The sequence below is a fragment of the Scyliorhinus torazame genome, chromosome 10 (genome assembly GCF_047496885.1).
Source record: "Scyliorhinus torazame isolate Kashiwa2021f chromosome 10, sScyTor2.1, whole genome shotgun sequence".
NCBI classification, from domain to species: domain Eukaryota; kingdom Metazoa; phylum Chordata; class Chondrichthyes; order Carcharhiniformes; family Scyliorhinidae; genus Scyliorhinus; species Scyliorhinus torazame.
Window position 1 is genome coordinate 250,602,370 of NC_092716.1, and position 16,714 is coordinate 250,619,083.

At 48.6% G+C, this 16,714-nt stretch overlaps 1 protein-coding gene across 1 annotated transcript in view; it reads right to left on the reverse strand.

Moving 5' to 3' along the window:
• ano3 (anoctamin 3) overlaps positions 1-16,714 on the reverse strand; it is a 661,351-nt gene that overhangs the window by 91,303 nt on the left and 553,334 nt on the right. Inside the window, exons 18-21 of the mRNA XM_072466663.1 lie at positions 7,408-7,572; positions 6,828-6,864; positions 6,370-6,481; positions 3,683-3,740 (exon numbers count right to left, since the gene is read on the reverse strand). Coding sequence (XP_072322764.1) covers positions 3,683-3,740; positions 6,370-6,481; positions 6,828-6,864; positions 7,408-7,572 — 372 coding nt within the window. The remainder of the gene's footprint in view (positions 1-3,682; positions 3,741-6,369; positions 6,482-6,827; positions 6,865-7,407; positions 7,573-16,714) is intronic.

The window sequence follows — 16,714 nt, forward strand, 5'->3', positions numbered from 1 at the left end:
GGCAGATGGAGACTAATCCAAACAAATGTGAAGTAATGTATTTTGGAAGGTCTAATACAGGTGGAAAATATACAGTAAATGGCAGAACCCTGATAGGCAGAGGGATCTGGGTGTACAGGTACACAATGCACTGAAAGTGGCAACGCAGGTGGAGAAGGTAGTCAAGAAGCCATACGGCATGCTTGCCTTCATTGTCCGGGGCATTGAATATAGAAATTGACAAGTCATGTTGCAGCTCTATAGAACCTTAGCTAAGCCGCACTTGGAATATAGTGTTCAATTCTGGTCGCTACAGTACCAGAAGGATGTGCAGGCTTTGGACAGGGTACAGAAATGGTTTACCAGGATGTTGCCTGGTATGGAGGCCATAAGCTATGAGGAGAGTTTGGGTAAACTCGGTTTGTTCTCACTGGAGCGACGGAGGTTGAGGGGCCTGATAGAAGTCTACAGAATTATGAGGGGCATGGACAGAGTGGATAGTCAGAAGCTTTTTCCCAGGACGAAAGAGTCAATTTCTAGGGGACATAGGTTTAAGGTACGAGGGGGAAAGTTTCGAGGGGATGTGCAAGGGACGTTTTTACACAGAGGGTAGTGGGTGCCTGGAACTCGCTGCCAGTGGAGGTGGTGGAAGCAGGTACGAAGGCGACGTTTCGGGGTTGTCTTGACAAATACATGGATAGGATGGGAATAGAGGGACGTGGTCCCCAGAAGTGTCGAAGGTTTTGGGTCAGATGGGCAGCATGGTCGGTGCTGACGTGGAGGGCCGAAGGGCCTGTTCCTGTGCTGTACTTTTCTTTGCTCTATTCCAATATCCTTTGTAGAATATTCACACTGACCTGCGTACAAGGCAATTCTCATCTTAACTTTGAAAGTAACAGCCTGACAACAAATGGGACTTTGGCTACGGCAGACATTTGGCCTGGCTGAAAATCGGGCTCCTCCTGCTCCCATAAACTAACAATGTTGTCCTCGAAATGAATACAGATGCTGTTGGATCAGTATGTAGAATACAGGTATTATTGAGAAATATTGCGAATGCTGTACCATTATTTAAAATGGTTGCGAGAGATAGGTCGGAATACTATTGTCTGGACAATCAGGCTACAATGGTGGGAAAATTATTGGAAACAATTCTGAGAGACAGGATAAACTGCCACTTAGGAAGGCCCGGATTGATCAGGGATAGTCAGCATGGCTTTGTTTGGGGAAGATTGCGTCTTACTAACTTGAGAATTGTTTGAGGAAGTAACAGGGAGGCTTGGTGAGAGCAGTGCCGTGGATGCTGTCTACATGTATTTCAGAAAGTTCTTTTACAAGGTTCCACATGACAGGCTGGTCACAATGGTTTGCACTGCTGCCTCACAGCGCCAGGGATCCGGGTTCGATTCCGGCCTTGGATGACGGTGTGGAGTTTACAGGTTCTCTCCGTGTCTGCATGGGTTTCCTCCGGATGCTGCGTTTTCCTCCCACATTCCAGGTTAGGTGGGGTTATGGAGATAGGATGGGGGTGTGGGCATAGGTAGGGTGTTCTTTCAGAGGGTCAGTGCATCCTCGATGGGTGCAATGGCTTCCTACTGCACTTCAGGGATTGTGTGAAGTCTTTGGAAATGTGAGAACTCGTGGGAAAAGGGGAAAGTGGATCCAAAAATGGCTCGGTGGCAGGAAACAGAAGGTAATGGCCAATGGATATTTGTGAGAATGAAAACAGCTTCCAATGCTGTTTCACAGCTCTCAGTGTTGAGGCCATTGCTGTATATATGAATGATTTAGACTTAAATGTGCCTTGCTTGATTTGAAAATGTTTTGATGATACAGAAATTGACCATGTAGTTGATAGAGAAGAGCATAGCTGTCGACTCCAGAATTATATCAATGGTTGAGTGGGCAGAGAAGTGGCAACTGGAATTAAATTTGGATATACGTGAGATGATACATTTGGGGAGCTGAACAAAGGCAGAGAATACTAAAAAAACTGGAAGATATTGAGAGGGGAAGAGAAAGTGAGAGACCAGGGAGTGGATGTCCACAAGTTCTTGAAGGTGACAGGACAGGTGGACAAGATGGTCAAGAATCATAGAATTTAGAATCATAGAATTTACAGTGGCGAAGGAGGCCATTTGGCCCATCGAGTCTGCACCGGCCCCTTGGAAAGAGCACCCTTCTTAAGCCCACACCTCCACCTGATCCCCGTAACCCTACGTAACCTTTTCTTTTACACTAAGGGGCAATTTATCATGGCCAAACCACCTAACTTGCACATGTTTGGGCTGTGGGAGGAAACTGGAGCACGCGGAGGCAACCCATGTAGACACGGGGAGAACGTGCAGACTCCGCACAGATAGTGACCCAAGCCGGGAACCGAACCTGATACCCTGGAGCTGTGAAGCAACTGTGCTAACCACTGTGCTGCTGTGACTCCCGTCAAGAAAGCACAGGAAATGCTTTCCTTTACTGGGTGAGGTATTGGGCGTGATCCAGTGGACTCAAATTAAAGTCCGCTGAACGGCACATTTAGCACGGTGTTTCTCACGGGCTGCAGCACCTACCTGGGCCTGAAGACTGGCAGTGCCAACCTGGCACCTTGGCAATGCCACCTGGGCACCCTGGCACTGCCACCTTGGCTGTACCACCTGGGCACCCTGGCAATGCCAGGGTGGCACTACCAGGTGCCAGGCTGGCAGCGTGCCATCATGCCCTGATCCTGTCCACCTTAGCGTCTCCATTAACCTGGGAGAACCTCTCAGGTGCCGTTACGACTGGTCCACGTTTGTGTGCACCTGTACTAAACGGCGCTCCGGTGAGGACTCCCAGGCACAATTGGCTCATTTAAATATGCACCTCGCCTGGTGAGGGCGCGATCCAGATCAGGTAGCAATGAGGTCGCTGAATCGTGTTCATTGAATAGAAAAGCAGGGATGTAATGCTGGAACTTTATAAATCTCTGGTTAGGCTGCAGATGGGGTTTTGTGTAGAGTTGTGGTCACCGCATTACAGAAAGGACACAATTGCTCTGGAGAGAGTGCAGAGGAGATTTACAAGAATGTTGCCAGGGCTTGAAAATTGTAGCTGTGAGGAGAGATTGAATAGGCTCAGGTTATTTCCCTCACAACAGAGGGGGCTAAGGGATGACCTGATTGAGGTGCACAGAATGATGAGGGGAGGCAGGAAAGACTTGTCTCTCCTCGTGGAGGGGTTCATTACCAGGGGGCATAGATTGAAGGTGATTGGTAGCAGGGTTCGAGGGAACGTGAGGAAAAACCTTTTCACCCAGAAGGTGGTGGGTGCCTAGAATTCACGGCCTAAGTTGGTGGTTGAGGCCGAAATGTTCAACTCATTTAAAAGCAAGCTGCGTCCGAATTGCTGCAACCTGCAAGACTACAGACCAGGGCTGGAATGTGGAATTAAAATGAGTGACTAATTCCTTTTTATTGGCTGACACAGAGACAATGGGCTGAATGGCCTCTTCCTGCACCGTGACTTTTCAAAGGTTCGTCTATGACTCTATGGCTGAAAGGCCAAGGAAATGGGAAAGTGAGCAATCTTTTTTTCAGCGTTCCTATTAACTGATCATTAACTGCTCCGCGCTGAGGCATCAATTTACTCAGACTCGGTGTCAGTAATTGCAAAGTGGTTAGCACAGCTGCGGTGTGTCAAGCTTCAGATGCAGATGATGGATATGTACCTCCTCCAGTCTCCATCTCTGGAACAGCTTGGTGTAGGAACCTGGCCGTCCTGCGAACCTGCTCAACACACAAGAGAAAGGGAATTAGCAAACGGGTTTGGATGTGCACAATGCTTTCAGACCGATCTGAGCTGTGTGCCGTCCAATGATAAAAATGTCAACGGCAAGGACACGGAAAAGCCATTTGGCCATTAGAGCTCGTCGCTCTAGTGCACTAATTGCCCTTTTGAAGAATGCAACTGTGTTTTGACTATCCCACGCGTTTCGGTTGGATGTTTCTGGTCAAACATTAGTTTGTTGCAAACATACATTAGTTTGTGAGTAAAGGAGCTGTAATGAGGGACGGCAGCATATATTCCAGTTCTCATATCACAAACACACAGTTACTGGTCCCTTTCGGCTGGAGTGTGGAGGTGAAATAGGCAGCCAGCTACGTGTGAAAGAGAATATTGTCCCCTTATCACAAACAGATGCAACATTAAAATATCAGGGTCCTCTAATGTTCTCCTTCTTTCTTGGGGATATGAGGGGCAACGGGAATAAACACAGCATTGATTCACCATCAGATCAGTAACAAGTGGTTCGGCTATTTTTATTCTTGACTTCTCCACGGGCCCACAATGGAGTTCTACTATCCAGTTTGCCATTTGGGGGTTCCGAGATTTTATATCCATGTGGTGGCAAAGCTGGAAAAATGCTGTAAATATTCTGATGCATAGGAACTTAGGGGGTGGACCAATCAATCCCTCCAGGTGCTCCGGTTTCTTCCCACAGTCCAAAGATGTATGGGGTAGGTGCATTGGCTGCACTAAATTGCCCATTAGTGTACAAGGATGTGCAGGGTAGATCATGGGTTTGCAGGGATAGGGCGAGGTGGGGCGGGTGGACATGGGTGGAGTGTTCATTTGAAGGGTCGGTGCAGACTCGATGGGCCGAATGGCATCCTTCTGCACTGTCGGGGATTCAATGATTCTATGATCGTAACTCTCACAAGCCTGAAAACGGGTGAGTTAATTGAGGAACTTTGATGTTTTGACACTGAGCAGTAAGTGTCGATCAGGTGCTCTTCTCCACCTCGCCAGGCTTGGACCTTGTGAAGGTGGTCAGCTTCTGCAAGGAGCTGGGTAGCAGCTCCGACATGTTGGCGCTGTGGTTGGCGGGCAGCGATGGGCAGTATGGCTGGTCCACTGCTAGTGGTGGGGGTGCTGGGTGGAAACTGGGGAAGAAGAATAGGCTGGAGAGTGACAGTGGCTTGGAAGATTCATGTGGGGCCAGGAGGAACCTTAGACCTGCCTGAAATGCATCATGTTTATGATTTTGATATCAGGTGCAGCATGGGCATGGAAATGACTGATTGACACATCACTGAGGATTTGCCAAATATTGATGGCTCTAATCAAGCCGTGAAGTGTGACTCTCAAATGGACAATTCAATAACACAGATACTCAACTCCCTCATTTCACCAATGAGCCAATTCAGCCTGCATTCCTCAGACCAGGGTCATAGTATATTAAAATGTACAGGTCCATAGCATGCGACTCCCACAGGATTCAGAGATTAACCCGGGGCTCATCAACATTAGGTCCAGATTACTGGAGCTGATCAGGAAGGCAGGTTTAAAAATGGCCGACAATAATTAACACAGAGCTATCATTTCCTTCCCACTTCTTTGGACACAGCCTGATGACTCAGCTGAATAGTGTTTCCCAGCACAACATTAAATCGTTTAATGCAGCAACCTGGTCAAACACCCAGCTGCCCCAACTGACCTCGCCATGATCAATTACAACTGTCCCAGAATATTAATTATTGCAGCAGTTTACAAACTGCTGTGCATGTTTCGGTAGAGTAAGAAGCCTGAATTCCCCTCTTCTCCCCAAAGTCCTTCAGAAATGAAAGAGGATGGGAAATTGGAAGGATCCTAAAAAAAAATCAATGAAAATTAATTCACCATTAACTTTTTTTTTTAAATTTAGAGTACCCGATTACCTTTTTTCCAATTAAGGGGCAATTTAACGTGGCTAATCCACCTAACCTGCCCATCTTTGGGTTGTGGGGGTGAAACCCACGCAGTCATGGGGAGAATGTGCAAACTCCACACGGACAGTGACCCAGGCTGGGATTCGAACCTGCGTCCTCAACGCCGTAGGTAGCAATGCTAACCCATGTGCCATGTGCCGCCCTAATACGCCATTAGCACTGCAGCTTTATAGTATATAACAGGTGATATATATGCCCCCAAAAACTTCTTTATAAACTCATGGTGGCTTGCTGCTGTTTGATTGGAATGGGGGGCAGAGTTATAATTCAATGTCTCCATACTGTTAGGTTCTCAGGATCTTTTATGGTAGCTGCCCATCTCAAAATCAGTCCATTCATAATTTACTAAGATGTCAGGAAGGATTTCTCAAAGTGGGTCTTGTTAATAACAAAAATGGTGAGGATAGACATTTCATCAACTTACTTATCAACCTACCGTTATCCGAGTGCAGCATTGAGCTTCATTTTACGTGCATGCAAACCAAAATCAGGAGCTCTGGACCTTAAATTTGCATCCCAGAAGCAAAATTAGTTTGGAGTCAAAACTACACGTTGACCACGAGAGACTCATTAGGTATGAACTTTGTACATAACTGGGGATACACCTTGAACTGGAATATTATCCAAATTCATTAACGGAACTCACCTGCCGAGGAAGAAAGCAACGTAGAAAATTGAACTATTTAGGTTCACAAATTGGAAGAGGAACATTTTGAGAGCAAAGCTATTCTCCCATTCGGATTCTGTGCGAGGATGTTCTGAAAACAATAGATGACATCTTTAAATCAAAAAGGGACGTCCTTGCAAAGAAAACTTGGAACTGATCTGGTTTGTGAAAGTGATGGACAGAAGCACTTATTAACATCTAGCCAATGCAAATTCAGGTTATATTTCTGAAGTAACATTTGCGTTAAAAAAAAATATATTTTATGTTATGATGAGTTTTATGTCGAATCTAACTGAAAATCGATTCCATTAATTTTGGTTAATTTTATATGCGAGAAAATGCAGGCTCTTTATGCTTTGAGAAGTTAAATCGTTTAAAAAGATGACTTTTCATGTGTGCCGAGGTTTGGGGATCTACAATCCCATTCATTCACTTACCCCAGTTTGTCAGTAGGTATGCAACTTTTTCATAAACCTCAAAACAAAAAGAAAGAGAAAAGTCAGATACTTAAAAGAGCAAAGGTTTAATCAATGCGCAGTTTTACTTGCGAAAGTGTCGCGGCCTCTTCATCAAGCTGTGACGTGCATTCTATTGGGGGATCTGTAAGTACGAAGGGAAGAAGTAGGGCTCTGTCATAGCTAAACCGATCCCGACGTTACTCTATTCATCGACACGTCTAACATTACAGAAGCACAACCGAATCCACAGCTCAATTAAGAATCAGCCTCAATTAAAAACTTACTAAAAATCACCCATCATGCCCCTGGTTTGAACTTAATGTTCTCCAGCAGTCTGCATATTTTCTTCACCAATACCATCAGCCTGGGTTGATTCTCACAATGCAAGTTGTTTCTTATTAAACACGCTAATGTAACGTTTTGGATGGCCGGTATCTCCTTCTGGCAGTTGGGGTGGGTAGGGGGACGGTTGTGTTGGTGGTGGTGGTGGTGGTGGGGGGGGGGGGGGGGGGGGGGGATGCGTGGCAATAGTGGAGGTGACCAGGGCCACTGCACTTACCACATTCAAAGACATGATGATGATGAAGTTGATGCAGACTCCAGTTCCTGCTGTGGCAAACTGCCAATTCTTCTTCACAAAATCCCACTGGAAAGTAGCAAAGTTCTCCATGGTCACGAGGCGGTACACCACCACGCCAAAGACCGCAGCCAGGACCAGCAAAATCTACATCGATCAGAACAGAAGAACAGAACCACTGCTGAGCCATACATGTAAACTTCCCAACTTTTAGTTTTGGTATAGGTGAGAGGGGAACTAATGAATAGGATTTAATTACAATGATTTATTGGGGAAGACAATAATTATAGTCGATGAAGGGATCTTCGGGATTTTTTGAACTTATATAGTGCATTATATTATATGTTGGAACAGTTTTAAAAAATATAGATTTTTATTCTCCTCCTTTTTCACATTTTCTCCCACATTTACACCCATCAACAATAAACAATAATCAACAAGATATGTCAGTCCCCATAATAACAACGATCCCGTCCGCCCACCAACCCCCAAACCTCAACCCGCATGTTTACATAAACAAATGACAAAAAGGAATCAGGGATTACCCGTAGTCACCCTTAATCTACACAGCGCCCCCCCAACTAATGTTCGATGTTATCCAGTTCTTGAAAGTGCATAATAAATAGTGCCCATGACTTGTAGAGCCCCTCCGAGCTTCCCCTCAGTTCGAACTTAACCTTCTCAAGGGTCAAGTATTCCAATAGGTCCCCCCGCCACGCCAGGGCACTGGGTGGAGAGGGTGCTCTCCATCCCAGCAGGATCCGCCTTCGGGCGATCAACGAGGCGAAGGCTATGATATCTGCCTCCGCTCCCGTTTCCAACCCTGGCTGGTCCGACACCCCGAATATGGCCTCCTGGGGACCCGGGTCCAGTTTCTCACGCACCACCTTGGAAATTACCCGAAACACTCCCTTCCAGTACTCCCCTAGCTTTGGACAAGACCAAAACATATGAACGTGATTCGCGGGTCCCCCCCACAACGCTCACACACATCCTCTACTCCTTCACAAAATCGGCTCCTCGCCCTCGTGAGGTGCACTCTATATACCACCTTCAGCTGTATCAGCCCCAACCTCGCACATGAGGTGGAGGCATTCACTCTCCAGAGCACCTCACACCAGACCCCCTCCTCTATAACCTCTCCCAGCACTTCCTCCCACTTTGCTTTGATCCCTTCCAGTGGTGCCTTATCCTCTTCCAGAATAGCTCCGTACACCGCTGACACTGCCCTCTTCTCCAGACCCCTTGTCGTCAACACCTCCTCCAGCAACGTGGAGGCCAGTTCCTCTGGGAAGCTCTGTATCTCCTTCCTGGCAAAATCCTGAACCTGCATGTACCTAACCATTTCTCCCTGCTCTAGCCCATACTTCGCTTCCAGCTCCCTCAATCCTGCAAACCGACCCCGAAGAAACAAATCTTTTAGCGTCTTAATCTCCTTCTCTTCACATTTCCGAAAACTTCCATCCCACCTCCCTGGCTCAAATCTGTGGTTCCCCTGAATCGGCATTTCCCTTGACCCTAAACCCAACCCGAAGTGTTGGCGAAACTGCCTCCAGATTTTCAATGAAGCTATTATTACCGGACTCCCTGAATATTTCCCCGGAGCTATTGGGAGCGGCGCTGTTGCAAGTGCCTTCAGCCCCGACCCCCTGCACAAACTCTCCTCCATTCTGACCCACTGAGAATCAACCCCTCTGACCCAGCTCCGCACTTTCTCCACATTCGCCGCCCAGTAGTAGCACAACAGGTTCGGGAGACCCAACCCCCCTGCCTGCCTTCCCCTCTGTAGCAGCACCTTTCTCACTCTGGCCACCTTCCCTCCCCATATGAATGAGGTAATCCTTCCCTCAATCTCCCTGAAAAAAGACTTTGGCAGGAAAATCGGTAGGCATTGAAAAATAAACAGGAATCGCGGCAACACATTCATTTTAACCGCCTGTACCCGACCCGTCAGTGACAGAGGAAGGCCATCCCACCTTGCCAGATCGGCTTTCACTCTCCCCACCAAACTAGTGATGTTGTACCTGCGAAGCCTCCCCCACTCCTGGGCAACCTGCACCCCCAGATACCTAAAATGAGTCCCTGCTCTACGGAATGGCAGTCCCCCACCCCTGCCCCCACCCCCGGCCGAGACACCACAAAGTACTCACTCTTGTCCAGGTTCAACTTGTACCCCGAGAAAGACCCAAATACCCGCAGTAGCTCCAATATTCCTCCTATTGACGCACTCGGCTCCGACACATACAGCAGCAAGTCATCGGCATATAAGGACACCCTATGCTCTATCCCCCCCCCCGCACTATTCCTTTCCATGCTCCCGAACTTCTCAATGCGATGGCCAACGGCTCAATCACAAGTGCAAACAGCAGGGGGGACATAGGACATCCCTGTCTCGTCCCACGGTGGAGAGAAAAGTATATCGAACTGATATTATTTGTGCGGACACTCGCCTCCGGTTCCTTATATAATAGCTTTACCCAGTTCACAAACCTTGGTCCAATCCCAAACCGCTCCAGCACTGCCATCAGGTACCCCCATTCTACCCGATCAAACGCCTTCTCGGCGTCCAATGCCACCACTACCTCTGTTTCCTTTCTTTCCGCCGGTGCCATAACAGCGTTCAAACCCCTCCTAATGTTCGATAACAGCTGCCTCCCTTTCACGAACCCCGTCTGATCCTCCCCTATTACCTTCGGGAGGCACTCCTCCAGCCTACCCACCAGTACCTTCGCCAATACTTTTACGTCCACATTCAGAAGTGATATGGGCCGATACGACCCACACTCCGTCGGATCCTTATCCTTTTTTTGTAACAGGGAAATCGATGCCTGCCCCAAGGCTTGTGGCAACACCCCCTTCCCTATCGCCTCCTCAAACATCCCCACCATCAGGGGTGCCAACCTATCCTTAAATTTTTTATAATATTCCACCGGAAACCCATCCGACCCTGCCACCTTCCCCGGCTGCATCCTCCCAATCGCATCCTTTAACTCCTGCTCCACTATTGCTCCTTCTAATGTAGCCCTGTCCCCCTCCCCTAACCTCGGGTACTCCAACCCATCTAGAAATTCCTGCATCTCACGGTCTCCCCCGAGTGGCTCTGACTTGTACAACCTCTCATAAAACTCCTCAAAAACCTTGTTAATCAGCACTGGGGCCACCACCAGCTTCCCTGCCCTATCCCTCACCGGAAGAATTTCCCTTGCCGCTGCCTCATAAACTGCACCCCTTGCTCGTCTCAGTTGGCGCACCGCCTTCCTGGTGGACAGTCGGTCGAAGCTCGCCTGTAGTTCCTTCCTCTTTTCCAGCTTTGCCGCGTCCCCATCCTCTGCATACCTCCTATCTACCACCAACATCTCATCTATTACCCTCTGCCGCTCCAACCTCTCCTCTTAATCCACCCTGGCCTTAAACGAAATTACCTCTCCTCTCACCACCGCCTTTAGAGCCTCCCAGACGACTGCCTTCGACACCTCACCCGTACAATTGAAACCTACATATTCCTTAATTACCCTTTCAATTTTCTCACAGAACACTTGGTTCCCCAAAGGCCCCACATCCAGTTTCCACCCCAGTCTCTGCGCTGCCCCCTTCTCCAGCACCATATCTGCCCAATGTGGAGCGTGATCAGACACTGCAATTTCAGAGTATTCCGACCCCTTGACTCCAGCCAGCGAAGCCTTCCCCACCACAAAAAAGTCGATCCGCGAGTATACCTTATGGACCACTGAGAAAAACGAATACTCCCGTTCCCTTGGGTGCAGGAACCTCCAAGGGTCCACCCCTCCCATTTCCACCATTAGCCCAGCCAGCGCCTTCGCCCCCCCTGATGGGACCAGCGAGCGCGGCCGTGATCTGTCCAACCTTGGCTCCTGCACCAAGTTCCAGTCCCCCCCCACAATCAGCTCATGTGTGTCCAAGTTGGGAATAGCCCCAAACACCTTCCTAGCGAATCCCACATCGTCAAAATTGGGACCGTATACACTTAACAGCGCCACTAACCTCCCTCCAGTGCCCCTGTCACAATCACATATCTACCCCCCTGATGTGCCACCACCTTCTCCATCTGGAAGCGTACCCTTTTGCTGACCAGCACCGCTACCCCTCGAGCCCTTCCATCAAATCCGGAGTGAAACACTTGGCTAACCCAGCCCTTTTTAAGTCTCACCTGGTCCTTCACCCTCAAGTGAGTCTCCTGCAGCATTGCTGCATCGGCTTTCAAACTTTTAAGATGTGCAAGCACTCTTGATCTCTTGACCGGACCTCCTAGCCCTCCCACGTTCCATGTGATTATCCTTACTGGGGGTCTCTCACCCCCCTCCCCCCCACCTTTCTTATCCACCATCACCATACCACCGGGCCCTGCCCCATAAGCCTGACCCGCCCCTGTCCATTGTTAACATCGAACCCCTTCCCCCCCTCCCAAGAACCCCCCTACAAAAACATCCCCCAACATCCATCCCTCCACCCCCTCTTGCTCGCCTCGTAGCCTATCCAGGCTCCAACGTCCGCAGTCCTCCTCTCACCTCACCCCCGTTCACTAACTGACTTTAGTTAGCGCGGGTGGCTCCCCCCGCCAAGACCTCTCACCCCCTTCCACCCAGTTCCAGAGAAAGAAACACCAAAACAAACCCAACAATCCGACCCCTACAATTCACTAACATAACATTTAACTGTCGCAACACAGAACGCCATTAGCTTGAACCCTGTAACAATGCAAAGAGAAGTAAATTTCAATACAAATCAGTAAAAAGAAAGTTGTAACATTTGTACATTTTTCAGCCGCTCAAACACAGTCCACAGTCTCTCTTCCAGTTCCGCTCTTCACGTCTGTCCCAAGCCTTCTGCCCTCACGAACGCCTCAGCCTCCTCCGCTGTCTCAAAATAAAAGTCTTTGGCGTTATATGTTACTCTCAACTTCGCCGGGTACACCACACCAAATCGCACCCCCTTCTTGTACAAAGCCGCCATTACTCGCCCAAACGCCGCTCGTCTTTTTGCCAACTCCACCGTCAAGTCCTGGTAGATCCGAACCGCAGTACCATCCCACAGCACCTCACGCTCCTGCTTCGCCCAGCTTAATACTTTCTCCTTCATGCAAAACTTATGGAAGCAGATAATTACTGCCCTTGGCGGCTCGTTCACTTTGGGCTTCGCCTTAATGACCGATGAGCTCGGTCTAGCTTGTACAGGGTGGGGTTCTCACCCTCCCCCATCAGCTCTGCCAACTTCTTAGCAAAGTATTGCATTGGCCTTGGGCCCTCTGTCCCTTCGGGCAAGCCCACAATTCTCAAATTGTGCCGCCTTGAGCGGTTTTCCAAGCCTTCCAGCTTTGCTCGGAGTCCTCTGTTAACCTCCACCACCCTCCGCAGCTCGTCCCCCATCGAGGTGACCTGGTCGCTGTGTCGTGTCACGGCCTCCTCCACCTCCTTCAGCTTCTCGCCCTGCTCTCTCACCTCGGCCGATGCCTTTGCCACCTCCACCCTCATCGGGCCGATTGCCTCCTCCACCCATGACCTCAACACGACCGCCATCTCTTTCCTCAAGGCCTCCATGTGCCTCACCAAATGTTTTTCCAGCTCCACCGCCATCACCTCGGTCATCTTCTCCACCGTAAGTAGTGCGGCCCCGCCTTGCAGTTCGGCTTCCACCATCCTGTCAACACTTTTGCTCGTCTTCTCCTTCGGCGGCGAACCCGCGTTTCCTCCTTTCTTCGACGCTGCTCTTCGCATCCTTTAGCGGCTTATTGTTTTTTATCTTCTTTCTTCTCTCCTCTCTCCCCTTCACCCTCCTGCCCTTCATCAATCTGACATTCTTCTTTTTTGAAATAAAAAGACGGGAGAGAGAAAAAAAAAAATGATTTCACCAAACTTCCTTAAATCTTCTTGCTTTCTCCTCTGCATTCACCTGGGACCAGGCTTCAACCTTCTTTCTTCTTCCAAGGTGGGAGCCATCCGACGTGGAGCACCCTCCCTACATGGTGCCCTGGCCTCGGGCCTGCCGCCTCGGCCTCCTCGTAGCTCCGCCCCCGCTACTCTCTAACCTGCCGCGCCGGGCCCGGCGCCTCAGCCCCCCGCCGCCTGACACCCGCGCGGGGTTCTTCCCCGGTTTTTAAACCGGCCCCGCTGGCTGCTCGTGGCGGCCCCAAAGGCCGACGATAGTCGGGGGGGGGGGGGGGGGCGTGAGGACTCGGGGATTTCCCCGAAATCGCCGCGAATCGCTGCCACCGGCAGGAGCTCTTGTTGCTGCGGCCGCCCTGCTCGCCCACGCCACCGGAAGTCCTATATGTTGGAACAGTTGAGGAACATTGCCGCTTCACGGCGCCGAGGACCCGGGTTCGATCCTGGCCCCGGGTCACTGTCCGTGTGGTGTTTGCACATACTCCCCGTGTCTGCGTGGGTCTCACCCCCACAGCCCAAAGGGTTGGTGAATTGGCCATGCTAAATTAATTAATGGTAACCTTTATTGTCACAAGTAGGCTTACATTAACACTGCAATGAAGTTACTGTGAAAAGCCCCAATTCGGAAAAATCATCAATTGGTACTCTAAATTTCAAAAAAAAGGATATAACAGTTGAGCAAATTCCACAGTCAGAATAAAGACACCAATCAGCAACTTGCCGATGTGATAAAAGACACATATGATGCTAACTGCTAAATGCTTACGTAGTGATAAAAGATGCCTGCAAGACCCTCAGTAACATGTTTTTCATTCTAACTGGTTTTTTAGTGATCTTAGCAAACGTATTTTTCCCAGACAACACCTGCAAGACCCTCAATGACATGTTTTCTTTGGTGTAGCTTGGTTTTCTAGGACCTAAGTGTGCAGACACAAACATCAATGTAAGCAACAAGGGAAGAGAATAGCCAAGAGGAATAGAGGGCTAAAGGGTGGAAAATACTTAGTCTGCCTAGTAGACACCTGCAACTTGTTTCATGTCAAGGTCTGACCAGACAACGTTCAAATGTAAATCATGCCTTTGCCTATGTGACCCGCAATGTATAAATATTGAATGATTTCTCAGTTGGGTAGAGTCAGCTCCGGAGACCCTTCTCTGAGGTTGTGCTCTCCCAACACATTGGCTAATAAACGATCGTCCTGTACCTGGGTCTCCTCGAATTGTTTTGCATAATAATCTGCTCAGTAACAGTATAATAGAGAAGATGCCTGCTTAAGACTTGTGTCAGTGTGGTACTCTTGTCTCGGAGCTCAGAAGGTTTTCAAGGTTCAAATACAAGGGTCAGAGAAGAAATTCCTCTTCATCTCAGTCTTAATTTGGCACCCCTTTTATTCTGAGACTATGTCCTCTGGTCCTCTGGATAGGACTGAGTCAGCGCGGCTTTGTCAAGGGGAGGTCATGTCTAACAAATCTGTTAAGAGTTCTTTGAGGAGGTAACAAGGAAGTTACACAAAGGAGCATCAATGGACATGATTTTTTATATTTCCAGAAGGCATTTGACAAGGTGCCGCCGCATAGGAGACTGTAAAATAAGTTAAGAGCCCATGGTGTTTCGGGTAAGATCCTGGCATGGATAAAGGATTGGCTGACTGGCAGAAGGCAGAGAGTGGGGATAAAGGGGTCTTCTTCAGGATGGCAGCGAGTGACTAGTGGTGTGCCTCACGGCTTGGTGCTGGGACCACAACTTTTCACAATATACATTATTGATCTGGAAGAAGGAAACTGAATTCACTGTTGCTAAGTTTGCAGATGATACAAAGATATGGAGAGGGACAGGTAGTATTGAGGAAGCAAGGGGGCTGCAGAAGAACTTTGACAGGCTACGAGAGTGGGCAAAGAAGTGGCAGATGGAATACAAAGTGGAAAACTTTGAGGTTATGCACTTTGGAAGGAGGAATGGAGGCATAGACTATTTTCTAAATGGGGAAGTGCTTAGGAAATCAGAAGCACAAAGGGACTTGGGAGACCTGGTTCAAGATTCTCTTAAGTTTAATGTGCAGGTTCAGTCGGCAGTTAAGAAGGCAAATGCAACGTTAGCATCCATGTCGAGAGGGCTGGAATACAAGAGCAGGGATGTACTTCTGAGGCTGTATAAGGCTCTGGTAAGACCCCATTTGGAGCATTGTGAGCAGTTTTGGGCCCCGTATCTAAGGAAGGATGTGCTGGCCTTGGAAAGGGTCCAGAGGAGGTTCACAAGAATGATCCATGGAATGAAGAGCTTGTCATATGAGGAACGGTTGAGGACTCTGGGTTTGTACTCGTTGGAGTTTAGAAGGATGAGAGGGGATCTTATTGAAACTTACAGGATACTGCGAGGCCTGGAGAGAGTGGAAGTTGAGAGGATGTTTCCACTTGCAGGAAAAATTAGAAGCAGAGGACACAATCTCAGACTAAAGGGACGATCCCTTAAAACTGAGATGAGGAGGAATTTCTTCAGCCAGAGGGTGGTGAATCTGTGGAACTCTTTGCCGCAGAAGGCTGTGGAGGCCAAATCACTGAGTGTCTTTAAGATAGAGATAGGTAGATTCTTTTAAAAAATAAATTTAGAGTACCCAATTCATTTTTTCCAATTAAGGGGCAATTTAGCGTGGCCAATCCACCTAGCCTGCACATCTTTGGGTTGTGGGGGCTAAACCCACGCAAACACGGGGAGAATGTGCAAACTCCACACGGACAGTGACCCAGGACTGGGATCGAACCTGGGACCTCGGCGCCCTGAAGCCGTAGTGCTAACCACTGCACCACCGTGCTGCCGATAGATAGGTTCTTGATTAATAAGGGCATCAGGGGTTATGGGGGGAAGGCAGGAGAGTGGGGATGTGAAAAGTATCAGCCGTGATTGCATGGCAGAACAGACCCGATGGGCCGAGTGGCTTAATTCTGCTCCTATGTCTTGTGGTCTTACACTCTCCCATGTGGGGAAACATCCTCTTAGCATTTACTCCGTCAATGCACTCTATGATTCGTTATCGTCGCTATCTATTATCAATTTGTTTATCCCCAGTGCCCTGGCCAATATGTATTCCTCTATCAACATCACAAAAAAGGAAATGGTTATTATCGCATTGATGTTTGTAGGAATCTTCTGTGTGTATAATGGCTGCTTCATCTGCTCCATTACAACAATTACTACGGTTCAAAAGGGCTTCTTCAGTGGTTGTAAAGCGCTTCGAGGTGTCCAGTTATCAGAGAGTATAAATACAAGCCTTTCTTTTTTTTCTATTTGGGAGTTCAAAGATAAAAATGACAGCCTTGAAATCATCGCACGCTGTGCAGCGAGGGTTTCATTTTTATATCATGCAAAGATCATGTGGTTGCTTGGGCTCGTT